The following is a 26,504-nucleotide window of genomic DNA, read 5'->3' as shown; positions in this document are numbered from 1 at the left end:
CTTAAAATTTATTCCGCTTTTATTTTTATTTCCACTCTCGATTCCTTGCTAGCAGTCCGGTTAATTTAGTACCTTTAGTGGGTCTCATTTAATCATTAGCTCTAATTAAAGAACCTCTCACCCTCTCAGAAAACTCCGTTTGGAGATATTGCTTATTACGCTCTAAGTTATTAATTTTCCTTGTGTTTGAATCTTGTCACTTTTTAACTGTTTTTAGTTTTTGTTATTTTCGGTCGATTTCTGCACTTTTACACTGGGTCATCATTCATAATTTCTGGGATTGAGACGACTTATATCAGCATTAAAGGAAGAGTTTGCTTGTCTGACTTACTTCATTAGACACTTCTGGTCAAGAACTGAACAAGAACCACATTCGAAAACTGGAACATCTGAATGACTCCGCAACCCAGGAATAAACTACTCAGTTATTATCGCTCAATAATCGGTTTGGTATCGACGTTACATACTTTATTTTATTTTATTAAAAAGCTGATTTTAGAAACCAGGGAATTAAAGTTACCCTCTTAAGGCTAACATTAAATCGCTGATTTTATTTATATATATCACTTTTTTTTGTTCATTCTTTTCCTTCAAAACATTCCAGTACATTGTGCAGAAAGTTGGAGATGAAGCCGTAGTACGTACATGTAGCATTGCACTGGATCGAACTTGCAGAGTGTGGTTTCCTCCAGTCTGCGCCGCGCGCTTATATAAACATACGCGGCGCAGATCGACTGGTATGGAGGAGATTGCACTGTGTAGGCTCCGGTGTAGTGTGATATGTATGTACTACCGCTTTACAAATTTTGGAAGCATGTAGGGATATATTTCTGATACCAATCGTATATACTAAAAATACTCTAGCACAATTGTAACTGCAGTTTTACAGAACTCTAAATGCTTAATGAACACTCTTGCAGGTACCACCCGTATTCACACTCAGACCTGAGTTTAGTCATTTTCCGATACGAGATTGGGGACGGGTTCTATAAACAAACAAACAAACAAACAATAATAACAATATCAATATAATCAATATTAATATCAATATCAGACTAAACTATCAAATAAATAAATTATCAAATATCAATTATTAATTCACTCTGATTAAAAAGTTATAAATTAGGATATCTAATATTTAAGAATTACAACTACAAGTTGTTAAAAACGCCCAAAATAGATCTGAGATATTTTCAGTCTGTAGTACAATAATGATAGCAATAGTTTAAATTATGTTATGTGCTGCTGCAATTAGATTAAATTACTGTAACTTAAAATTGTTTGGAGTCCAAGTCTCTTTTAAGTCAGCAGCTTGTGATTGTATTAATAGTGCTTTCGTTCTCAATTTTATCAAGTTAATGGAAGTTTCTAGACAATTGCTTGAAGTTAAAATTTTTTTATGAACAGTGTTCCAAAGCTTGGCTGCATTAAACAAAAAGGTATTTGATTTATTTAGAAGAATAACTGTTAGACTCGTTGCACGGTTTGAAATGTTGATAGCCTCATAAAGGGAGTATGGGCAGTGGTACTTGATAATCTTAGAGAATTCTAAAATACAGTGATATTTGTACAAGTTTTGAGCCGTAAGAATTTTTAACCTATTAAAAATGGGTTTCGTATGCTCCTTTTCAAAATGTTTATGGCCTAGTATTTGCATGCCATATGGTCTAGTTCTTGCACATGTTGATTGTTTATCTAGATATGAGTCGAGATCACCAAAAAGGATTCTTATACAGTGCTTCTGTGTGATAAAAAGACTATCATTTGACCGTTCTTTGAGGACAACTCCCCAAACACTTATACCATAACTTAGATGTGATTCAAATAGAGCATTATATATTTTTAAATATAGTTCAGCAGGTATCGAGTGCCGAATTCTACAGATTGCACCAGTCATGGACCTCAGTTTTTTACGGATGTAGTGCATGTGGGCAGACCAGTTTAGCTTACTATCTATAACAACACCTAAGAATTTGGTATCCTTGACTTTAGTGATAACCTTACCATTGATGAATATTGATCTAGATTCATCTAGCAGGGTAGCAAATGGTCTAGTCCGTGCACAAGTGTCATCATATTCAGAGGCAGGTTTAAAATGGATGTAGCAGCATTTTGACATGTTGATATGAAGTAGATTACATTTCATATAAATCGAGACATGTTTAAGCACTAAGTTGGCTTTTTTGTATGTTGCTTCTCTAGACGGTCCTGATATGAAGATATTAGTGTCATCAGCATAAAGTATAAATTTCACTTCACTGTCTGAAAAACAGTTTACTATATCGTTCATATACAGTAGGAAGAGTAATGGCCCTAGAATTGACCCTTGAGGAACCCCGAATTCCACATCCATTGTTTCTGATGGTACATCGTTATACATCACATACTGCTTTCTGTTAGTCAAGTAGCTTTTTAGTAAAGTTAGTGCTGTGCCCCTAATACCATAGGAATTTAACTTGCTTAGAAGAATATTGTGATCAAGGGTGTCAAAGGCTTTGCTCAAGTCAATGAATATGCCTAGGACATGTTTATTGCTAGCCAGGGACTTTGTAACAGAGTCTATAGATTTGTGTAGAGCATGGGCGGTAGAATGGCCTTTTCTAAATCCAAACTGCGAGTCTGTTAGTACACCTTTAGATGTGAAGAAATTATAGAGCCGTTTGTAAATGACCTTCTCGAAAATTTTTCCAAATAAAGGTAATATTGATACAGGCCGATAATTTTCAATACATTCCTTATTGCTTGGGAACCAGCTTTGTTTACTGGTTAATGTTTACTCAAGAATTTATACATACAATGATATACAATAATTATATTCCTAAATCTGCTAAAATAAAACCTAAATAACTCTAAAAATATACTCCACACGAAATTATGGACCTGGAAGTAAGATTAAATACATCAGCTTAATACACAAATCAAAACAAAATTCTAGAAGACTGACAATCTTGTGTTGAAAGACGAATATGATTTAGAAGCTTATCAAAAAAAATTAAAATCTTAGCCAACCAGGAATCCATAAATCCAAGCAAAACTCTGTCTTAACACTTTTCAAACAACAATTTTGTCCACACTACACACTTTGCCTCCTTTTATGTAGTGTCTCTTATCTGGCTCGTCGTTTGATCTCTTCTTGAGTTCTAAAACAAGCTTTTGCTGTTCGGCACGTTCCTCTGGAGACCTATCTGGACTGATAAAGACTTTACTGAAAAGTTCTGAGCTACGGAGATGCCTTGCTCTAGTCAAAATCTGCTGCACGATTGTGGAGCTCGTCAAAGTCACCTTAACAGGTCTGTCAGCCACTTGTTTCTTATCCTTGGGTTTATTCAAACCAATTCTGCTAGCTTCTATTTTTGGCTTTTCGCCAAGTTCCAACAACACTTGAGCGACCTTGTCGCATAACAGCTCACCTTTCTCTTCTTTAATACCAAATAACATCAGATTCCGACTTCGGTCTCCTTCTGCCACAACATCCTTGATGACATTCTTCAAAATGTTTCTATCCGAATCCAACAAAGGACCTGCTGCTGAGGTTTTTGATGCCTGTACTGCGGCGCTGTATGTCTTCAACTCTGATTTCACAGTATCCTCGACTGATGCTACAACCACAGATTTCAAGTCATCAAGCTGCTTGTCTTTGGCAGCTAGCAGCTCTTTCTGCAATACAACTACTGTTCCCTGACTGTCAATTACATCGGAGTGCAATTTCTGATTATATTTCTCTAGCTGATTAATGTACAACGACTGTCTATACATAACTTTTAACGCAGCGTTAAGACTCTGAGCCATGACTTCCCTGGAGATTTCTCTTTTACCACTGAAACTCTGAGCTGCACACGCGTTAACATGATCTACTTTAGCAAGCCCAAGAGTTTTCCGGATCCATTCAGCTGCATCATCTTTCACTTCATCAAGCTTATAAGCCACGTATTTCTCCGATTTATACATCACACAACCACGGCACCGGTTAAACAAGCAAGTCTTATCAACGTAATGATAAGTAACTGATAAGCGAGTACAAACGTATTGAAAAGTGTAATTACTGAACTGAAGTAATTACTGAACTGAATTCCATTCTTTCTTGTAAATAGGAATAACTTTACCAGTTTTAAAAATACTTGGGAATGTTCCACTTTGTATACATATGTTGTAAAGCCTAGCCAAGGTACCAGCGATGAGCTTTGCCGATTTTTTTACAACGATTATAGGTATGTCACTTGCCTTGCCATTTTGAAAATCTCTGATGACCTCGATAATCTCATCTTCATTAGTTTCTTCTAGGTATATGGAGTCAGACACTGAATTAGACATGAATTGAGCAAATGATTCTACTGGTTCCAGAGAAATACTATTGTTCGACAATACATTTCTATTGAGATTGCTTGCAAGAGATGTAAAGTATTCACAAAATTTGTTAGCAATTATTCGTCTGCAAGTAATTCTCTGGCCATCTATGACAAAATCGTCCTTACATCTAGACATATTCTTACCACGGAGTTCATTGATAACTTCCCAGGTCTTTTTTGAGTTCATGCTGTACTTCTCGAATTTTCTAGTATAGCACATAGCTTTTGCCATATTTATTGAGTTTTTGAGAAACTTGTCGAATTCCTTGTAGCAGATGTGCTTGTTTTGATCCCCGTCAGGTAGTTTTAATGTACAAGTCTTCTTCCATTCGAAATACAACCTAGCTTTCTTGTCTATGGAATTAATTAGCCCCTGGGTAATCCAAGGGTTAGTTATGCTGTTGCGTTTAGTGGTTCTAGGAGTAAGAAGTTTGCAAGACAAATCTATCTTTTCTTGAAATAACTGCATGAAAGAGTCAAATGTGTCACAGCTGTGCTGGAACCTATCTATATCGTTTTCTATTTCAAGACAGAGCTTCTCTAGGTTAGCATTACTATAGTCGTAGTGTATGGTAATTTTGTCTGGTGAATCAGGTTTAGGCACAGAGTTAGGGGGAAGCTCAACAAGAGTGAATACAGGGTGATGGTGGGAGATATTATCAGATATCACACCAGAAATAAGGGATTGGTCTACTACATTGGTGTGGATATTGTCAATACAAGTCCTGGAACAGCCAGGCATTTGGTGTGTTGGTACTGATATGGTTGGTGTGAAGCCGTTGTTGAATATTATTTCTTGGAATTTGTCCTCTGATGGAGATGGGTCTTTCAAAATGTTGACATTGAAATCACCAAGAATGTATACTTTTTTGCCATTCAATTTTGAGAGAATACGTTCATATGCTTCGTTGAACAGTTCAAGTGATGCGTTCGGGGGACGGTAGATAACCCCTACAACAGTTGGGTCTTGCAAGCTAGTGATAGATACAAATAGTGATTCTATGTGTTCATTACAGAGAGATAAGCCAGTAATCTTGTTAAAGTTAAGGGAATTGTGCAGGTAAAGACACACTCCTGACCCTTTACTCTTGAACTGGTTTTTCTTTTGACAAAAGTAACGTGATTGATAACAGGAGGAGTATCCGTTAAGCTGATACAGGGCTCCATTTTCGGGATTGGTGTTTGTTTCTGCAAGGCCGATAACAGAGAATTTGTGGTCGATACAAGACAGCTCAACTGCAAAGTTGTCAAAGTTGGATGCATTTCCATCAATGTTAAGAAATAATTTGGACAAATATTTAACTGAATTTTTAGGTAGAATGGTGGCATTCAACTCTTTTATGGAGAATGTTTTGCAATTTTCAAGAACCTTTGAGCTATTGTAGATAGATTCTATATAATTGACTGGCTCATCATCAATGAGGCCATTGTTTGCAAAGTGGGGAGCTTGGTAGAAAGGGTTGTACCGAACAATATCATTAGCATCAGTGCATATTTTGCAGTATGTTCCATCTCGAAATTTGACTATGTTATCATCAGTTTTGCATTTTTTGTGCATTATTTTGTCACACATCTGACAAATTATGAATGGATGTCCAGCACGCACAGGTCTATTGCAGCAGCAGCAAATTTCGCATATTAGTTTGACTATCATGACTGAAGTACAGATCTACGGGGACGTGGGGAAAATCTATTTTGGGCCTTGGCAACAGCACTGAACAACATCCCATCAACGGGGCTACCTAGGATCTTATGGGCAATTGCCCGGGAGAGTTTAAAGATACCGTTTGATCCAAGGTGGATTGGGTCATCCGGCTTCTTGTATCTACAGAACTGCTTGTTCAGTAGACCCTCTTCATCGACAAAACTATCAAAATCTAAAGTTCCTATCCTAGTGTTAGTATTACAGTAACCAAATAATAAACTATTAAATTCCATGGCTCTGTCATTCAGCCAGGAGGACCTAGTTGGTAGGATGGGTGAGACTATAACTTTAGAATATGGACACAAATCACAAATATTCTTCAAAGTATGAAATGTCTCTCACGATTTGTATAACTGACTTGACTATAATTGCATACCAATTGCAAGAGGTTTTGTAGGTTTATAACCTACCAAGATGCGCTAGAGTTGTACTTGTCGACGGTCTAATATTTGAAAAAAATATTTTACGAGTATCACCGGTTAAAAGAGGTTGTACTGTACATCTCCACAAATTTTCTCTTAATGAACTTTACCTTTTAGTGTAGATACCTTCGGAAAATATGGAAATTGGACATGCAGACAAGATCTCTGAACTGGGAGCACCCAGCATGTGGATAGAGTGGGGGGACTTAGCAAGGAAGAACAACTCTTGTAACTTAGGTCATTAACATCTTTTAATGTTATAAGGATACATACCATTATATTCAAAAACATAAACAAAAACATAAATTATAACCTAAATAATAACCTAAACAAGACAAACCAAAAATTGATTCAGCACTAGTTTCATATTATGGTCACATTTTGACCAATCAATACAATTAAATGAGATTATCGCATAAAATTCAATAAAGTAGTGGCAGGTCACCTTGGTGCATGTTGTCAAACGTTTACTTTCAGGTTCTGGATTTCCTAATTTTCCTCTCCATCCTGATTTGAGGGAAGAACTTGTCAGTGCTGCAGAAAATCCTGTGACTTGTTGGTAGGTGTTTCTCAGTCTGTATTTAGATAATAGTTTAGTCAATAGTTTCTCTGTATTTAGTTAATACTCTGAGATTCGGGCTCAAGAAAACTGGGTACTGAAAGTCACAAGTTGTTTTATTTGTGTTCACATAAGATCTATGATAAGGTGCTGTAATGCTAGTATTCGAAAAGCAGCCAGCTTCTTTTCAAAAGAGGATTAGATAAAGTGTTATTTTTTCTCAATTCACGCTCAGTGGATATCATACCTATCATTAAATTTTCCAATTTCTGTTTGACTGTTTGATTACAGCAAAATGTAGGATTACAACAATTTATGTGTATCATCAACTTCAGGTATACACGAGCTCAAGGACATCCAAAGTTGATTGAAGAGATTATTGCAACATATTCTCCTTTAGTTGGTCGAGAAATTCAACCAACAGAAGCAATTGTAACTATTGGAGCGTATCAGGGAATATTCTGGTCATTTGAAGCGTTTGTTCAAGCTGGGGATGAGGTTATTGTGTTTGATCCTATGTTTGATGCATACCGCTTGGACTGTGTCCTAGCAGGAGCAAAATTCGTTCCTGTAGCACTTAAGTTGGAGGTAAGTGAAATCCTAGATTCATACACAAAGCAGAATACTGAAAATATAATGATAATTATTTCACAAGCAGTTCAACAAAAACTGACTTCGCCAAACCACAGTTCAATTGGCAGCATCGTTATTCGTTAGCAGAAGTTATCATTATATCTAGTCGAGAAAATAGTCGAATAAAATATCAATCACATGATAAAGTCAGGGTTTTAGGGTACAGTAATACAAGTTTGATGTACTTTGATTTTTCAAGTCAGGTTCATGGGTACTAGAGGAGGAATTATTTAAAAACAGCTTTAATTGTAACACAAAGATGATTGTTGTTAACACACCCCACAATCCGACTGGCAAAGTTTTTACCAGGTTAATTTTTTTACTTTGTTTTAACGCTCATATCAAGCTTGTTTTATAAATAATAAATAAATAAATCTAGCATCATAACAGTTTTATTAACTTGATAATCATAAACGGTGGATTGTATTCAAATAAAAATGATTTAACTTTAATGTCGTTCAATTTTCAGGAAAGAGCTTGAATTTATTTCAAAATTGAGTAAAGAGTACAATTGTTTGATACTTGCTGACGAGGTTTATGATCGATATGTATTTGATGGACACGAGCACCTTAGCATTGCATCCTTACCTGGTAAAGTTCAATTCTTGTTAAGTCCTAGTTAAGTTTAATAATTCAATAAGACAGACAGATGTTCCCAAATCCACACATAACTGTATTACTTTTAAGAATATGACATTAGTCTATATTAGCCTTTTTTTTATGAAGTTTATATTACACTTAATTACATGCGTTCGATATTTTATTCATTAATTAATTATAAATAAATGGAGAGTTTTTATTCAAAAGATGGCGTTTGTCAGGAATGTGGGAGAGAACGATAACCCTGTGCAGTGCCGGTAAAATGTTTGGAGTTACTGGTTGGCGGGTTGGTTGGGCATTTGGTGGTGCAAATCTGATTGAGAAGCTTTTTAGGATCTGTAAATGTGACACATTTGGAGCTAGCACTATCCTACAAGAAGCTTTAGCTGGCATGTTGCAGAGGCAAAGACTTTGTATCCCTCCGAAGGAATCATATTTTCAATGGGCAAGCAACATTTTCGTTGAAAATTATACCAAACTTCAAAAAGCTTTTACTAATGCCAATATGCCTGTTATACCGGCGGAAGGTGGGTTTTTCATGATTGTGGACTGCACAAAAAGAAGGTTCAAGTTCCAAGATTCGCCTGAATTTCAGTCATCTGTAGAAACCTTTGATATTAAAATTGCTAAAGGTATTGTTAATAAATACAAATTATCAGTTTTACCTTTGAGCCTTTTTTATGGCTCGGATTCTAAGAGTAAGTTAACCTCGTATCTACGAGTGTGCTTTGCAAAATCCCCTGAATCAGTGGACAAAGCTGTAGAAATCATTGAATCTTTCGAATAATATTTCATTGAAGATATCTACTCTCCGATCTTTTCCATGAACATACTTGACAATACTGGCGTATAAATAAAAAGAATATCAGCCTTAAAGAATTAGCCATCGGTTTTTTGTTTTTCTTAAAAATTTTGTTTCTCTTATAATATATAAATAATGTTTATTCATAATTTTCAATCGATAAATATAATCATTTTCAGCTTTAAGTAATTTTATGATTAGAAATGTTGACATTGTAATTTGTAATATATTTTATACTACTTGTTTGGGTTAACAAATACAAAATTAATTGTTCACTTTCGTTCCAAAATATAACTATGGATTGGTAGACTTGCTGCATTCCTCTCGTTTAGGACACGTTTTTTTTAAAGTGTGGTGAGTTGCTGATTTCACCTTTTTCAAAGTAGAGGGCACAAAATGAGGAAAAAGTCGCAGTGCTTTTTAAAGTGCAACCATAAATTTGTACATAAGATGAAGTGAAAATATTCAGCAGTTGTGATTTGAAAAAACGAAGTGCCAGGCTCAAGCAGAATCTGACTTATGAGCAATTAAACTGAGTGCCAAAAATCAGCAAACCATTTTAACCTCCGATTGACTAATTCCATTGATTTCGCCATATTTTGCTCAAATATTGTTCACATTACACTAGTAGATTGGAGTGAGTAACTGTTTTCAGCCTTTTAGTCATTATTAGCAATTCCAGTAAGTGACAGAAGTCAGTAAAAAGTCATTTTTATATCTGAATACGACTGCTCTATTGATGGTTCTTGTCAAAATATTAAAAAGATCAAGGCATAACTGTGTTTTTTTCTGGATAAGACAATGATTGGTTGTGTCTTTAAACTAATTCCTACATGTTTATGTGCCAGCCATCAGCAAAAAGTCACACATGTATCAGCTTGAAATTTAATTTTTTCTAATTGATGATATAAGTATCGAAATTTCAGTTCTCTTGTTCAGTCACCATATTGACTTTTAGATTGAAGGTGCCATTAATCAGTTAAAAGAAGGCTTGAACTCTGTACTGCTTACACTCAATTATGTCCCGAGTGCCCAAATTCAGCATATCAGTCATATAGATAAATGATGTAAAAAGACAAAAATTGTCTATTTCTTGATCCATGGGTGTACTAGTGTTAGTTTAAGCATCTATTTCGAAAAGTAATGTGTTCATAAAGGGGTCAAAAACAGATAATAATATGAGAGTGCCACTAATCAGCTGTAGTGACTTCTGCAGCCAACGTGGGAATTACCAATTATTATAAGTCAATATCAGCATTATTAATCATATCAAACCACCGAATTGTTTATGTTGCAGATACGAATCTTAATTTAGTTACATCCTGAAAATTTGAACAGCATATGTGTCCTGAAAATCAGTAAAAAGTGACTTATTTGACAGAAATAGTCATTCTTACTGCTAAATGGCACTCTTTTTAGTTCAGAATATTGTTTGAGGGAGCGGTGTGCCTTTTTTGTTTAATGTGGCACAATTTTGTTGCACTGTGTGCCATTATTCAGCTTAAAATGACTTCTTTTTCTAGGCATATACCAATGGTAAATCACATAAAATTTTTGCTTTGTAAGCAGTGTTGTGATAACCTGCTATAACTAACTTAAAACTGGCACAATGAACTTCAAACATCAATAGTATGTACCAAATTTCCATGATGAACATAATATTGTTGTCAGAAATCTACTTTATCGTGCCAATAATCAGCAAAAAGTCATTTCTATGAAGATTTTAAGCTAAAAATATTATTTATAAAATGACTTTTTGCTGAATTAGATCACACAATATCGTTAGATTTTGTAAAGAATCATCTTGATGAACCTGCCTATGCTGTCAGACAACAATTGTATAGTGCCAATATTCAGCAAAGAGTCATTTCTTTTGAATTTTTAATCGTGATGAATTTGACCTAAAAATGACTTTTTACTGAAAACTGACACACTCTTAATTTGATTTTCGAACAGAATGCTGTTGAGCAGACTTAATCTCGAAAGTATGATTGAAAAACGTTATAATTTGTTGCTGTCTAGCTACTGCAATGTAAAAAAATCAATTGTAATTTTGTGAGTGAATTTTTACTGAATACAGGCACACAATAGGTTTTTCCTAGGTTACATTATTACAGACCAACGTTTATTGAAAGTTGTTACAGTTCATTCACAAGCTGATGAAAAGTATGGGCCTTGTACAACCCCTTCAACCAACGAGAAATTTTTCCAAAGAAATGACTTTTTGCTTATTTTGAGCACAGTTCAAGTATTCCTACCAAAATCCAAATATTCTTTGAATAATTCTGAGACATAATCTGAATTTTGAACAGAAAAGTTGCAAAATTCAGTTTTTTATGGGCGTTTTTAACATTATAGTCCAAAATGCTGAAAACTGGCACTGCCTTGGTACTATATTATGACATATTAACTAAGTAATGGATTTTCCTTACAGGGGCAGTTAAGATTGAAGGCATATCTGTGTTACACTTTCTAGTTACTAGTCATTTTACTTACACTGTCAAAAGTGTCATGGCACTCAAAGTCATTTTCACCACACTTAAAAAAAACGTGTCCTTTAGTCAAAGAGTTAACTGTCCAAATAGACTGTAGAGATAATGTAGTTCTTGATCTGCTATTTCACGTCTTCATCACAACTATTTTAAGCTCAGAATGTATTGGATACTGTTTGCGATACTTATCCATTGTGGGCTCTCTCTACCTGTAAATTCAAACCCTGACAATTCAAATCCTGGTTTTCGATTCCAGGTCACTCAGAAAGGCATCAACTACTGTTAGTGGCGAAATGTTTTTATCTGAATAACATTTTAGTAACTGCTCGGATATGATGTTATTGTAAAAGGTTATTTGTAGGTTTATAATTATGTTTCAATTAAGAAATCGGTTTGAGTTCTAACTATCTTCATTAATTATGAGAAGATAAAAGTAAGAAACTTTAACTGCCTCCCCCCCCCCCCCTCAGTGCGTGATGTGCTGATCCCCGTGGTGACTGATGCGATTAAAACTGCTGAGATTCCTCCAATAAATCAGAGGGTAGACACCCCTATTGGCCACATCACCTTCGGATTATCAAGGTCTGTGTAAAACCCTGATTTACCGCAACCGATTTACCGCAAACCCCGATTTACCGTGGATGTTTCCTTTTCCAAAAACTCCGCGGTAAATTAGAGTTTTACTGTTATGTATCATTAAGGAGGAACGTTACAACTGAACTATAGAATTTTATTTTCAAAATTTTCATTCCGTCAACGTTTTTCGGGATAAACTGGTTCGAATACCTTGATGGCGACTTGTGTCACTCTCACCGACCTTGCTGATTGGTCACTGGTCAAAAATTCAGTCAAAAACGCGAAATTTCGGTCAAGGGGACGGCAGAAAAGCTCCTCTTCAAAAATATTCCTAAAATCTAAATATCTTTTTATATTCTGATGATTTTCCGTTTATCAAAGCTTTCTTTGGGAATAGAATTTTGAGTACCTCGATCGTTTCTAAAATTCTGTTAATTGATAATAATTAATTAGTAGAAATTATTTTCCGTGGAATGATATTGGTTTTTATTTCAGTATAAGAATAGGGAATGTTGATATTTCTCACACAACTGTCGAACTGGACACACCTTCCAATGCTGTGGCTGCCATTAGTGACGCTTTTATAGCTGTAAGTTTTCAAATATTAATGATCATAGCTATATTATATATTTATTATTAACAGCTTGCTCAGTTTATTAAATGTGTATCATAGAAAATGAGGAATCATCTTATCAGTTAAATGCACGCTGGAATTACAGAGAAGACTCGTGGCCCCACATTAGTGACGACGGCTCCGTGGACATCAGTGCTACTCAAATATCCATCAACCTCAACCTACAGATTGGTTAGATATTGTTGTGTAGGGACCCGTAGTCCCTATTGTTGTGGGTCTGTGACGTCATGTCACGTGGTGTGACGTCATGTCACGTGGTGTGACGTCACATCAACCTCAACCTCCGCTCCAGATTGGTTAGATATTGTTGTGTAGGGACCCGTAGTCCCTATTGTTGTGGCTCTTAGACGTCATGTCACGTGGTGTGACGTCATGTCACGTGGTGTGACGTCACATCAACCTCAACCTCCAGATTGGTTAGATATTGTTGTGTAGGGACCCGTAGTCCCTATTGTTGTGGGTCTGTGACGTCATGTCACGTGGTGTGACGTCATGTCACGTGGTGTGACGTCACATCAACCTCAACCTCCAGATTGGTTAGATATTGTTGTGTAGGGACCCCTATTGTTGTGGGTCTTAGACTTAACTCCTTTTAGACTTCGTGGAAGAATTATGTGGCTATCGTTGGTGCTGCAGACAATAGTTCTCTTTAAATCACCTGCTAATCACATACTAATTACTTAGTAAATACCTACTAATTACTCACTAATTACCTAGTAAATACCTACTAATTACCTACTAATTACTCAATAATTACATATTACAAACGACTCACTATTATTAAAGGTACAACAGACAAGGGAGAACCTCATGTGACCACTAAAACATGCTCCTTTAACATTGGTCATGTTGATGTTACTTTCCATGGAGGCGCCAGCTGGCTTTACAATCTGTTTAGCAGTAGTATTGCTGATGCTCTTAAGGACGCTATCAAAGATCAGGTGCAGACATTTTACCTTGCTTATACTAGCTTTATACTCATCGCAGTTATTCAATCACATGTAAAGAAACCTGTTAAAAAGAAATTATTTTTAGATACAAGTATTAATTTAATCGACAATTCTATACTTTACACATGTTTGTCAGGTGTGTCCCCTGGTTACAGATGCTGTTGATACTAATCTCAATGATATTCTGGATACTGTAGACCTCAAGGCAGACATTGATGACAACTGCTACATTGATTATTCTCTTGTACAACCTCCTTTTGTCATTAAAGATGCCATCTTTGTCAATGGAAAAGGTAAGTGACCCTGTTAATGGCATAAATTTCCAATGCTTGAAGTTGAAATCTGATTTTATTTAACCATGAAAGTTATTTATGAACCAGCATAACTCTACGTGTCTCAGCTACATAAAAGTAGATGTACGACGTACGTGTTCTATCATATTAATAACCTCATTTTTCAGGAGAAATATTCGATAAATCCGACCCAAAAGAGTGTCCGTCCCCTAAACAAGACATGCCTGAAACAGTGGACAGTGAGAGGATGGTAACACTTTGGATAACTGAGTACATGTTGAACACTGCTGGATACGCTTACCAGACCGCTGGCTTCCTCCAGTACAACCTCACCAGCGATGATGTTAGTTTTTATTGAAATAATATTTTGTGTTAATTTAAACTTTTTAGCTCTTACAACTTTTCGGTAATACACTACTAGTTTGACGGTCTTTGGAATGTGAGCAATGCTGGTATCATTGTCCATTGTAATACAGTGTAAACTGTCTTAAGGTTTACTTTATTACAGATTCCGGACAAGATCCCCATAAAGATGACCACTGGTTTCTTCAAATACTTTGTCCCCATCCTTTACAAGACATATCCTGACAAGGATCTCACTCTCTGGTTATATGTCACAAAACCTGTTACATTCGACGTAAACAAAGCAGGTTATTAGATTTCTCTTAAAACAAAGTAATAACCTTTAGATTACAGCAATGGTATTTACTATTTGTAACACAGTTAACAACAAAGCTACTTACTCATGTCTAATATCTATTTATTTTTAGGAGTGAGTGGTAGAGCAGAGGGAACAATAACTTGGCTGGTCCATGTTAACGATACTTTAGTTCCTGTCTTTACCCTGGACGCTCAACTTGATCTCTGTGTTAATCTCAGTGTTCAACTTGGATCTAACTCTGAAATATACCTTGATCTCATCACTGTCGAGTAAGTGAAACAACGCAGCTTTTATTCTTTTATTGGTTAATTACTTGCGTGTGATTCACGGTATAAATTAAGCATACATACAACCATTTATCAAGATAAGTTAGAATAAGTAAAGAATAGATTTGCCATTATCCTGTGCCTCTCTAGTGTATATATTTATTTAAGATAGCCTATGATTTAAATAACTGTACTTTCAGACCGTACATACAGCTGAAGAGTTCGAACATCGGCAACTTCTCCGTCAGCGCCCTCCAATCATTCATCAAGTTCTCCAGAGCACTCATAGTCCCATTCGTCAATGCTCTTGTCAATAATGGTATTCCTCTGCCTTCCTTTGATTACGTCTCTTTTACTGGATTTGACTTCAACTTGGAGGATGTAAGTATCTTCTCTCTTTTAGTTTTTACACCCTTAGTATACCTATACTTTACACCCTATACTTCTTCTGTTATCGGAAACATATCATGATACTATATAACCGAATGATAGAATTCATTACTGGTATAATTATATATGGAATTAACGGCGCCAGCTGGACCCTTAAAAACACTGGCACTAGCATCAGGATCCGTATTATGTATGCCCAAATGTTTAACTGGGTAGTTAGATCAACATTTGTTGCAACATCAAATACAGATAATATTATGATCTGTAACATATCACATCCTCGTGACACAAAGTAAGCCTCCAACATAACAGTGTCTCTTCTTTAGGGCTACATACAGATCCACACTGATATAAAGTACGTTCCTAATGAGAGGGTCTCCTCGGAGCGAGAATATTACTCACTTTCTAAAGATGGTTTTGAGTGTAAGATGAAAGATAAAGACCTCTGGGCAAACACAGTGGCGGACGACATCTTTTCTTACTTTTCAAATGAAGTTAATTGATTCTGATAGACTTATGGGTGGTTTTCTGTTGACATTTCTTTGAATAATATTAATATGACTTGTTCAAATTTTATGCATTTTTGCTTTAAATTCGATGGTGATTTTTATAAAATGTAAGCATTCAATGATTTTTATACGTGAGCATTCAATGATTAATTGTATTTTTATATGTAGCATTCAATGATTGATTTTTATAATATGTTAGCATTCAATGATTGATTTTTATAAATAAGCAGAGACATGTAATGACATGTAATGACATGTAATGACATGTAATGACATGTAATAATCATTAATTAGTTAAAGTGTGATAGTAGATTGTTTTACAGTTAGTTTACAATTTTTGATTTTGTATTTGTTTTAGAAATTTATTATTGTTTGTACGTATGATATTTGTCAAACAGTTGTTCATGATTTCACCTTTTAAAGTTTATAATTATCATATGTGCAGAATTTCACTTGTGAGATTGACGTCTAAGAAGTTCGACCCTTCTACGTGCAATTCCATATAATGGAATTTCATTTAAAATTCCATCCAAAATTCCATCCCCAACTCCACTCCAAATTCTATGGAGAACTGCAAATTAACTAGGACTTAATATTATCATGTTATATATAATATAAATATTACAAACTCAACCACATTAATAAATTACATTAAAACGTTAAATAATTCTCACGCTTCGATAGACTACCGTTCTTCTTCACGTCGTTGGCATACTTCTTCTCCAAAACCTCCGTCGAAATAACTACTTGAATCGTTGTATAGTTGTATTGTTGTATTGTTGTATTGTTGTATTGATGTCGTTGATGTCATTCCAACTTTGTATTTATAATTCATAATTTCGTGTTGCAAATGTGTATATAATTCAATTGGCTTGGGCTTGCTCTGAGGGAGTTTCGACTTCTGAAAATTCTCAAAACTCGATAATTAGTTCGATTTATTAGAGTAATACTCCTGTCTCGGTGTTGAATAAATTTGTTTTGTTGTTGCCAGGTGTGAGGTCCGCCTGGTATTATCACTGGGTCAGGTGAGTGGTATTACCCGATGAGATGAGACGATTTAATAAGTCGGACAAGGAATGAATGAAATTCAGCATTTACGGATGAATTACTCCAATCTCTAGTCACAAATATGATTATAAAGTTTTTAAATATCCTCTGCGGTGGTGATTAATCATGATTTCTACGAGTCTTGGCACCATTATAGGGTTATACGGGTTCCTGCTATTAGTTGATGGGTTCTTCCTTTCAATCTTATTTCTCAACGTGGTTTTTTTGGATTTTCTGTCAAGAATCGTGTTTTCGGGTTGAGAATGAAATGCAGATGATTTGTTGAATGTTATTTAACACTTTTATCTTTCGTCCGTTTTTAACTTGTCCGTTTTGTCCAGAGTTTTATACTTTGTCCATGGATTCAACTAAGAATACTTTAAAATAGATAAGATACCAAATCTTGGCGAGATATCATGAGTGATAAATTCCTCCTGGGTGTTATTATTTTGTTGATGGGAACAGAGCAATGTGAGTACCTATATAAAATGAAGTCTCCACTTGAAAAAATCAATATAAGTAATTACTTTAGCTAGATCAGTAGCTTCACTTCACAGGTGCATAAATATGTTTCTATGGCAGTTTTATTTGAAACCCGTTTGTATCGTTTCATATGTTTTCGTTATTGACACGATCAAAGCACACCAATGCAAAATTCAAGCCCTTCCTTCATCTTTGTCAAGAAATTGACAATTATGAATAACTAATAATTGAGCTCTGCCACAGGTTTAACCTGGAGTACAATACACAGAAGCACTGGAGATAGCAATCTGATTAATGTGGACTTCAACAGTTATGATTTGGAAGTTCAAGCAAGTGATAGTGGTGATGGCCAGTTTGATATCCATTTTCAGTATGGATCAGGTTGGATAGCCCTTGAATGGCATTTGAGCTCGTCCAGTTCAACCATGTCAGTAAATATTCACACAACAGGATTAGACACTAGCTCTGGTTGTGACACGGATGCAACGCTTACCAATGTTCCTGTACCAAGCACCTCTACCAGAACCTGGAAACTCAGTAGAGATTCGAACTACCTAAGTATTTACTGCAGTGGAATCCTAGTAGGACAACTTAATCGGGAGAGTTATTTTAACTGCCTATCAACTTCACAGTGGCTAAGCTTAGGAACAGGGAGTTATCCCGTATACTTCTATTCCGATTCTGCAGTAACGCATTACTACAGACTTTCCAGAAAATGTAAGAATTTGTTTCATGACATGATAACTGTTTCCTATATGTATTGAGAATGACCAAATAGTATATAATAATAATATATAATATGACACGACATGGTCACATTTGACAAAAACCCAAATAATTTTGTACAGGCAGGACAATAAATGGAGGATGGAGCAGCTGGACTGGATGGGGTAGCTGTACCTGTAACTACAACTCTGGCACCGGAACAAGGACCCGAACTAGATCCTGCAACAACCCCTCACCAGCCTGTGGGGGGTCATCCTGCTCAGGATCATCTTCCGACACAGGAAACTGCGACAGTCAATGTTGTAAGTATATTCAAAGAAAGGGTTGAAAGGGAACTAGGCAAGGCATGAAGGCAATTTTGAATTTTAAATATGTTCTAGGTAGGAATTTAATGGCATAGGTATTGCATTCCCATACTTGATTATTCAATTCCCATACTTGATTATTCAAATTTTGTTGAAGCAAGGATTAATATTAATAAAGTAACAATTATTCGTGTCATAAAATCGATAATTTTTTTGTGGTCCTTTGGGTCCTATGTTCACTCCTGATGCCAAAATGCGATTAATATTTCAGGCTCCGCTGGAGACTACATGAGTGACACTGGATGTCAGCAATGTGGAGAGAATACCTTCAGCAGCGATGGAGCTTCTTTGTGTACTTATCTACCGATAACTACTGTAATAACGAGTAGCCGTGGCTCCGTGGGCCTCCTTGTGGAGTCCACATCATTTTACGTGGACGGCGGGTGGAGTGACTATGGAGATTGGTCTAAGTGCTCTGTAGAATGCGACGTAAGAACTCAGTCTAAAAACGGATCCTGTGATAACGCTACCCCACTCTATAAAGATGCGGACTACAAGCAGGAGATTGAAGAAGAGAACACTTCACCACATAACTTGGGTAAAATATGGTATTTACTGCTATGTTATTACAACCTCCTCATGTTCTGTAATTGCGGAATATGATTATGAAAAGAATGATTTATAACAATTGTAAACCGTGAACAGGAGGAAGAAGAGAACACTTCACCACATAACTTGGGTAAAATATGGTATTTACTGCTATGTTATTACAACCTCCTCATGTTTTGTAATTGCGGAATATGATTATGAAAAGAATGATTTATAACAATTGTAAACCGTGAACAGGAGGAAGAAGAGAACACTTCACCACATAACTTGGGTAAAATATAATTTGGTTATGATCTGAATTAGGAATGCTAAAACGGTCACAATTTCCTCCTGTTTACGCTTTATTATTGTTATAAATCATTCTTTTCATAATCATATTCCGCAATTACAGAACATGAGGAGATTGTAACAACATAGCAGTCAATACCAAGCTGACTCTCATATTTCAGAAAAGCACCCTCCTTGCTCCTGCTGGAATGGGGAATGTGGATATTGTCCCAACTTGTCTCATACCGTAAAGCAGAGTATAACATCTTATCCAGACCAGGACATCGAAGTTCGCTCCACTATCAAGAGGCTCTATAACAGTTCTATTGCGCTGTTTGATGAAGCTGGAAGCATGTTAGGAATGTTCCACTGGAATCGTGAGGGTGTGGTGCTGACAGGATGTATTGGATGTTACAGACCAAGAGCTTTGGAGAGGATGTGTCCTTGGAACAAGTGCACTCAGTGGATCTTTTCCTTCAAAGACGGACATGTTCAGATCAAGATCAAAGGAGAGGGTCTGAAACAGTCCTCTACCATATGTCGTGTGAAGACAACTTCTCCTTCGTTTCACAGAATATGGAAAGAATCAGATTGAGCTCAAGCGAAATTGACTCATCAAAAACTGAACAGCATCCAAATCCATGAAGTCCAATGATTGACCTATGTTTTTCTAATCACTGATTAGTGACATTAATAACTTATAAGCATGGCAGATAGTAAAGTTTCTGGAAAAGTATCACTACAAACAGATTACTTGTTCTTGTTGCAACTGATTACAACTTGATTTTATCAAGTAAGATTTCCCTAAAACAGTTTTGCGCCCCCTCGTTTAACATTCAGATATGTTTCGGGAAATGATAATTATGTTGAGGCGCATATTGCAACTTATTTTATAATTTATATCCTCAGTAACATTGGAACTAACTAATATATGCTGATGTTGATCAATTTCGAAGATAATTTCGAGATTTAACTTTATGAACCGATTCTTTATGTTAATCTTATATCTTATACAGTTATACCAATCTTTATGGTTTACACATCAATTTACTTTAGATGTCACCCTAAAAGGATCTCAACTTGTTAATCGTTAACAAACAATATCTTTCCTCCAGTAAAACTTCACCAACAATGATGCTAGTTTGAAATTGGAAATGGGGACCCGACCCATCATTTATACAAATGGTCTTTATTCTGGTACATGCTAGTTCATTGCTTTATAAGCGTGATTTTACATTCATGTTTCCCAGTGGGATTAATTTAATCCCACCGATACCACCGGCCCAAAGCCCACCAGTGGCGTAACGTTGCCTGTTGGCGCCCCCCCCCCCCCCCACCGAAAAAGTAAAATACCCGAAAACTATGTTTTTGGGTAAGTTAAAGGTAATTTTTGGTGACAAACGGATTTGAGTCATTCTCAAAGTAGGCTTTGACAATAGCATTTTTGAGCCTTACTGATAGTAATAGTTATATACTTATACTATACATTGTTATTAGGGATGAGATCATTCCAAATTTTGGTGAACAGAAAGTTCTGTTGGGATCATATCTAATCTCAGTAATGGGATCAGAAGAAGTTTCTCATTTTTAGGGCAGAACTTGAATGTATGATACATGTGCGGATTCAGTGAACAGCAGTTTAGTGTGTTCAAGACAGTAGTTCTCGCTAGCCATAATATGTTTATTATAAGTTCTCGAACGTGCACAATGCACATGTTAAGTAGTATTCTTTATGATCAAAATCGGGGATGTTACCAATTAGCAGTCTTATTAGTGCTTTTCATGCAACAAGTAAAACAAATCCTTTATGTCATGTTTCCAGGGTTTGGACTGGAATTGCCTGCTTAAAGAACCTCCATCGCATTACATTACATAATTTTCTCAATAAATGTAATAGATTTGTAGTGTTGTAATTAGTTTAAAATTAGGACGCAATGAAACTACCGGACCACGATGTATGGGGACTTGCCACCCCATGGCAACATTAAAATATATCGATTCTGTTACATCGTTTCCTGTTATATATTAATATAAAACTCCGTTACAAAATGAACTGGGATCAATCATCAATGTGTATAGTGCCGTTCTCCATGCGGTTCGGCTTTGAATTTTAAGAGATTCCTTAAGGCACGCTGATCGATAATAGAGGACTTCAAGTCTCCGTCGTACTCCGTTTTATCAATTTGCATCAACCTGGATATAATCTCTACTATAATTCAGAGAATTGTTTTTGTTGTATGTATGTATGTACGACCGCCCACGTGCAAATTAGACGAGAAATAGGAATTTAGGTAACAACCAAAAGGTTCCATAGCAACGGTGTTTTAATGCACAAATGCACGTGCAAAGATTGTTTTAACGTCATTTTGATCGGTTTTGTGGTAATTACGTTGTGTTTTAAAGTGTTTTATATTTAAATCGGCTGTATCTTCGGTTGAGATGGATATATTTTGATGCGATTAAAACTTTCTTTCAAAGAATACTACTAGCTTCGTCCCTGTTACCACGGGCTTTCTAGTCTCTACTATAATTCAGAGAATTGTTTCTGTAGAATGTATGTATGTACGACCGCCCACGTGCAAATTAGACGAGAAATAGGAATTTAGGTAACAACCAAAAGGTTCCATAGCAACGGTGTTTTAATGCACACATGTACGTGCAAAGATTGTTTTAACGTCATTTTGATCGGTTTTGTTTTCGTTGTGTTTCTAAAAATATTTCCCAGTTAAAATGAAAATTAATAATTTAAAAACTCGTTTAAAAAGATTAAAAGATACCGATAATAGATAAATTAAAGTTAAAATAAATAAAATTACTCAAACACTTTAGCGGCACCGTCGATGAACTTTGCCAAAGCAATATCCTTCTCGGACAAACCTCCACATTCATGAGTAGAGAGTGTAATATTAACTTTGTTGTACACATTAAACCTCCACATTCATGAGTAGAGAGTGTAATATTAACTTTGTTGTACACATTAAACCACCACATTCATGAGTAGAGAGTGTAATATTAACTTTGTTGTACACATTAAACCACCACATTCATGAGTAGAGAGTGTAATATTAACTTTGTTGTACACATTAAACCACCACATTCATGAGTAGAGAGTGTAATATTAACTTTGTTGTACACATTAAACCTCCACATTCATGAGTAGAGAGTGTAATATTAACTTTGTTGTACACATTAAACCACCACATTCATGAGTAGAGAGTGTAATATTAACTTTGTTGTACACATTAAACCACCACATTCATGAGTAGAGAGTGTAATATTAACTGTGTTGTACACATTAAACCTCCACATTCATGAGTAGAGAGTGTAATATTAACTTTGTTGTACACATTAAACCTCCACATTCATGAGTAGAGAGTGTAATATTAACTTTGTTGTACACATTAAACCACCACATTCATGAGTAGAGAGTGTAATATTAACTTTGTTGTACACATTAAACCTCCACATTCATGAGTAGAGAGTGTAATATTAACTGTGTTGTACACATTAAACCACCACATTCATGAGTAGAGAGTGTAATATTAACTTTGTTGTACACATTAAACCTCCACATTCATGAGTAGAGAGTGTAATATTAACTTTGTTGTACACATTAAACCACTCGGGATGGTGATCGACTTTGTCAGCACGGAGCGCCACGCGCGTCATGAAACCAAACGCCTCGTTAAAATCCCGGAAGAGAAACTCCTTGTGGATGGCATCCCGATCATCTTGTAACTTCCAGCCTTTTTCTATAATAGCTGCGAGATCAACAGATCTCTGTTCGTCGCTAAGTTTACATACTTTAGCGACGGACAGGGCTGTGGTGTGACATAGGAGGCTGGAGAGGAGGGCTGTAACGAGAAGTTTCATCACAAACATGGGCACATCCTGTGTGTTGTGATGTTTAAGTAAGGGGTACATGTATCTACCCGCCAAGATTGAGGGACGGATAATTTTTTCAGAAAATTTGGGAATTGCGTCTTCGCATTTCTAATATAATCTGTTGTCTAAACTAATTTAATACAATAACAAATTTTCAACTTATCAACCAAAAAGCAAACACAATCTCGGAAGCTTTCTCAAAGGTGTAAAACACTATTATATATATTAACAAAAACAGCTAAGTAATGTTCTAAGAATATTTCCTAGTAGCTTATAATGTAAGTTATACTGTATACATACCTTCACTATGTACCTTAGTATGTATATCTCCTTTTGTGAAGATAAAGTTTGACAAAACACGTGATACCCATATAAGGAGCTACACTGCTTGAACATGTTCACTGCAAACATTTTTCGAGTTTTATTTTTTTATTATAATATATATGAGACAAGAGAAACGTAATCTTATGACGCAAGGAGAGTCAGGGCTCCTCGGACTACATTAAATCAATTCCTTCTGAAACGTCCTCAATATTAATGTAATAGATTTGACAAGATTTGTAGTGCTGTAAATAGTTTAAAACCATTGGAAAACACGACAAATAATACGCTTTTATCTTGAAGTTGAATTTACGAAAAAAACGGGGTCACGTGACTGACAAATACTACATTAAAAAAACCAGAATTCGTCTATAACAATTCCCGCAAACCATCTATTCAAGTGTAAACACTAAACAGCCGCTGAGCTTTCTTTGTGTAAACACAAAGAAAGACACCTCCTTCCATTACCGGGACTGTTTTAAAAAAAACAGCTGCGGTAAATTGGGATTTACTACATATTTCTAATATTTGTAATATTTCTAATGTTGTCTGCTCCGTCTAATAGTTCACATTCCATTTCCATTGTTGTGAGGGTCCTATCAGCACTGGTAGTAGTAGTACGTCATGTTGTCCTATCAGCACTCCTACGTTCTCCTGTTCTCAGTTTACAAGCCTGGCAGTGTAAAAGGATTCTTGCCTTGTAGTCGGCAGTAAACAGTGGTATCTGCGGCACTATCAGTCCAGATAGTTTACAGGCCTGGCAGTGTAAAAGGAATCTTGCCTTGTAGTCGGCAGTAAACAGTGGTATCTGCGGCACTATCAGTCCAGATAGTTTACAAGCCTGGCAGTGTAAAAGGATTCTTGCCTTGTAGTCGGCAGTAAACAGTGGTATCTGCGGCACTATCAGTCCAGATAGTTTACAGGCCTGGCAGTGTAAAAGGAATCTTGCCTTGTAGTCGGCAGTAAACAGTGGTATCTGCGGCACTATCAGTCCAGATAGTTTACAAGCCTGGCAGTGTAAAAGGATTCTTGCCTTGTAGTCGGCAGTAAACAGTGGTATCTGCGGCACTATCAGTCCAGATAGTTTACAAGCCTGGCAGTGTAAAAGGATTCTTGCCTTGTAGTCGGCAGTAAACAGTGGTATCTGCGGCACTATCAGTCCAGATAGTTTACAAGCCTGGCAGTGTAAAAGGATTCTTGCCTTGTAGTCGGCAGTAAACAGTGGTATCTGCGGCACTATCAGTCCAGATAGTTTACAAGCCTGGCAGTGTAAAAGGAATCTTGCCTTGTAGTCGGCAGTAAACAGTGGTATCTGCGGCACTATCAGTCCAGATAGTTTTTCTATTAGGTCCAAAATAAATGGAGGATCTCATACGGCCATTGTAGCTGGGGTGGTTGACGACAGTTGCTGGTTTCCAGTTTGCTCCTTGCACAAAACCCGGGTTCTCCCACCCATTATCTGCTGTATTGGAGCAAGACCAAGACTCGTCAGTGGCCGCAATAATGTGCCTTGATCTATCTCCTCTTTGGAGCGAGGCCATGATCCCATAACTATTTCCTATGTTAACGCATTTGATGGCAATGACTTGAGTGTATGATTTAACCCTAGTATAACCCATAGCGTCATAGACCCCTTGGCCCCTTATGTATGTTTGCTTTCCGTCAATCCAGACTGTCATTTGATCATCACATGTCGCCAACAAAATGTTGTCTGCTGAAATGCAGGAATAAGATGAGCTGGTTATTGGTTAATATTGATATTAGATTACAAGCAATTAAGGTTCATTGCTCGAGTTGCGACCAGTGTTTAGAAAAGTTGTCCAAATCAGTTTTTTGAACAAAGATTTGTCTAGAAAGAGACTCTTTTGTAGAGAGAATCCTCAGGTGGAGTATATTGTAAAGATGAAATATTACCTGCTGCTGCAAGATGCAGGGACGCGAGACTCACAACCACTAATAAAAGAAACATAATGTTTTGGATAGAAAGAAATGTGATTGATGATCAGAACACCGTTGCTCCAATCAGCACGTCTTGGAAAGATGTCTGTTTATTACAATCGCAAACTTTGTACATTAACAATCACTTGGGCCGTGGCTACTGTATCCACTATATCATGAGACCCCATACGGCCGTATGTGTTATATTGAACAACATACTGAGCAATATTCTAGAAGGGGATTAAGGGGATTAACCCTAAATTTGTTGTGAAACTTGTTTTCGGATTGTAGTTGACCACAAACTAGTTTCCACAATCCACATTTTAATAGATATTGAGCGATAGTTCACAGATAATATGTAGTTTAGGCTTACCTTTCATAGAAATGTTGATATTTGACCAATTTATAGGTTGAAATCTATCAAATTTGGTGCGTATGCCCAAATATGGATATATGGTTTTTTGTATACAAGTTCAGGAAACCTCTTCCTATAAGTAAAGCGCTTAAATTCTGGGATTTTGGGCATGTTGAGGTAATTTAGGGCTGGGACCCCCTCAAAAGTTGGGACACTAGTTTGTTGGTCAACTACTATCTCGAAGGCAAGTGTATTTAAAGCAAGATGTAAAAGGATGACGTGTCCCCCCCCCCCCTGTAACTCGTACTCTGTTTTATAGATCTGGAACATTGTTCGCTCGGTATGTTGTTCAATATAACACATACGGGGTGATGAAGTGATCACTGTGGAGTGTGGATTAGTCTCCAGCACTCTGTCTCTATCGGGTCCTTCAACGTTAAGCTGATGTTGTCGTTCTATTGTTTATATTATCTCTAACCATAGCTTGTATAGGAGAGAATTTATCACTACAAGTTGACCTTTAATTGTTTGTTAAAACAATTGGAAACTATGGGAAGATGTAAAAGGATGACGTGTTCCCCCCCCCCCCTTCCCCCCGTAACTTGTACTCTGTTTTATAGATCTAGATTGTAGAATATGCTATTTAGATATTGACCACATTTCATATGATCGTAGGATAATTTAAGGGGCAATTTAAGAAGATCATGGCAAGGATTAGGACTGTTGTAGA

General features: G+C 36.3%; 4 protein-coding genes and 1 long non-coding RNA gene across 5 annotated transcripts; 3 read left to right on the top strand and 2 right to left on the bottom strand.

The window, feature by feature from the left end:
* Nucleotides 1–6,584: 6,584 nt before the first annotated feature.
* LOC134826134 (kynurenine--oxoglutarate transaminase 3-like) lies at nucleotides 6,585–9,287 on the top strand. The gene is made up of 6 exons (XM_063838417.1): nucleotides 6,585–6,710; nucleotides 6,951–7,032; nucleotides 7,368–7,620; nucleotides 7,865–7,974; nucleotides 8,135–8,256; nucleotides 8,487–9,287. Exons 1-6 carry the CDS (start codon nucleotides 6,611–6,613, stop codon nucleotides 9,050–9,052), a joined length of 1,233 nt encoding a protein of 410 aa, XP_063694487.1. The 5' UTR covers nucleotides 6,585–6,610; the 3' UTR covers nucleotides 9,053–9,287.
* Nucleotides 9,288–11,705: 2,418 nt separating this feature from the next.
* LOC134826130 (bactericidal permeability-increasing protein-like) lies at nucleotides 11,706–16,276 on the top strand. Its single transcript, XM_063838414.1, has 11 exons — nucleotides 11,706–11,840; nucleotides 12,030–12,141; nucleotides 12,631–12,724; nucleotides 12,832–12,940; nucleotides 13,556–13,710; nucleotides 13,856–14,012; nucleotides 14,180–14,355; nucleotides 14,521–14,662; nucleotides 14,783–14,942; nucleotides 15,140–15,320; nucleotides 15,656–16,276. The coding sequence occupies exons 1-11, from the start codon at nucleotides 11,720–11,722 to the stop codon at nucleotides 15,830–15,832; spliced, it is 1,584 nt and encodes a 527-aa protein (XP_063694484.1). The 5' UTR covers nucleotides 11,706–11,719; the 3' UTR covers nucleotides 15,833–16,276.
* Nucleotides 16,277–17,268: 992 nt separating this feature from the next.
* LOC134818331 (properdin-like) lies at nucleotides 17,269–20,340 on the top strand. The gene is made up of 5 exons (XM_063827843.1): nucleotides 17,269–17,356; nucleotides 17,612–18,085; nucleotides 18,217–18,396; nucleotides 18,671–18,997; nucleotides 19,458–20,340. Exons 1-5 carry the CDS (start codon nucleotides 17,302–17,304, stop codon nucleotides 19,868–19,870), a joined length of 1,449 nt encoding a protein of 482 aa, XP_063683913.1. The 5' UTR covers nucleotides 17,269–17,301; the 3' UTR covers nucleotides 19,871–20,340.
* Nucleotides 20,341–22,037: 1,697 nt separating this feature from the next.
* LOC134825359 (putative pterin-4-alpha-carbinolamine dehydratase) lies at nucleotides 22,038–23,162 on the bottom strand. The gene is made up of 2 exons (XM_063837540.1): nucleotides 22,895–23,162; nucleotides 22,038–22,205 (listed from the first exon to the last, which is right to left on the bottom strand). Exons 1-2 carry the CDS (start codon nucleotides 23,155–23,157, stop codon nucleotides 22,088–22,090), a joined length of 381 nt encoding a protein of 126 aa, XP_063693610.1. The 5' UTR covers nucleotides 23,158–23,162; the 3' UTR covers nucleotides 22,038–22,087.
* A 1,497-nt stretch (nucleotides 23,163–24,659) lies between these two features.
* LOC134826119 (uncharacterized) lies at nucleotides 24,660–25,474 on the bottom strand. The gene is made up of 3 exons (XR_010161660.1): nucleotides 25,396–25,474; nucleotides 25,113–25,195; nucleotides 24,660–24,801 (listed from the first exon to the last, which is right to left on the bottom strand). It is a non-coding gene; the product is annotated as an uncharacterized LOC134826119 (long non-coding RNA).
* Between the last annotated feature and the right edge of the window lie 1,030 nt (nucleotides 25,475–26,504).

Source organism: Bolinopsis microptera, chromosome 1 (genome assembly GCF_026151205.1).
Source record: "Bolinopsis microptera isolate Bmic1 chromosome 1, MBARI_Bmic_1.0, whole genome shotgun sequence".
Lineage (NCBI taxonomy): Eukaryota > Metazoa > Ctenophora > Tentaculata > Lobata > Bolinopsidae > Bolinopsis > Bolinopsis microptera.
Note: the sequence above shows the minus strand (reverse complement) of the source record. Positions and strands in the feature narration are given on the sequence as shown.

What these genes read in the sequence shown, in the direction of transcription:
- LOC134826130 (XM_063838414.1), top strand. Translation starts at nt 11,720, where the DNA reads ATGTATTGGATACTGTTTGCGATACTTATCCATTGTGGGCTCTCTCTA. An exon ending in ACAACCTCACCAGCGATGAT is followed by an intron (nt 14,356 to 14,520) that starts GTTAGTTTTTAT and finishes ACTTTATTACAG; the next exon opens with ATTCCGGACAAGATCCCCAT. An exon ending in CTTGATCTCATCACTGTCGA is followed by an intron (nt 14,943 to 15,139) that starts GTAAGTGAAACA and finishes CTGTACTTTCAG; the next exon opens with ACCGTACATACAGCTGAAGA.
- LOC134826134 (XM_063838417.1), top strand. Translation starts at nt 6,611, where the DNA reads ATGGAAATTGGACATGCAGACAAGATCTCTGAACTGGGAGCACCCAGC. An exon ending in GAACAACTCTTGTAACTTAG is followed by an intron (nt 6,711 to 6,950) that starts GTCATTAACATC and finishes GTTTACTTTCAG; the next exon opens with GTTCTGGATTTCCTAATTTT. An exon ending in ACTGGCAAAGTTTTTACCAG is followed by an intron (nt 7,975 to 8,134) that starts GTTAATTTTTTT and finishes TTCAATTTTCAG; the next exon opens with GAAAGAGCTTGAATTTATTT.
- LOC134825359 (XM_063837540.1), bottom strand. Translation starts at nt 23,157, where the DNA reads ATGTTTGTGATGAAACTTCTCGTTACAGCCCTCCTCTCCAGCCTCCTA. An exon ending in GTCGATCACCATCCCGAGTG is followed by an intron (nt 22,206 to 22,894) that starts GTTTAATGTGTA and finishes ATGAATGTGGAG; the next exon opens with GTTTAATGTGTACAACAAAG.
- LOC134818331 (XM_063827843.1), top strand. Translation starts at nt 17,302, where the DNA reads ATGAGTGATAAATTCCTCCTGGGTGTTATTATTTTGTTGATGGGAACA. An exon ending in CTACAGACTTTCCAGAAAAT is followed by an intron (nt 18,086 to 18,216) that starts GTAAGAATTTGT and finishes AATTTTGTACAG; the next exon opens with GCAGGACAATAAATGGAGGA. An exon ending in CACTTCACCACATAACTTGG is followed by an intron (nt 18,998 to 19,457) that starts GTAAAATATGGT and finishes CTCATATTTCAG; the next exon opens with AAAAGCACCCTCCTTGCTCC.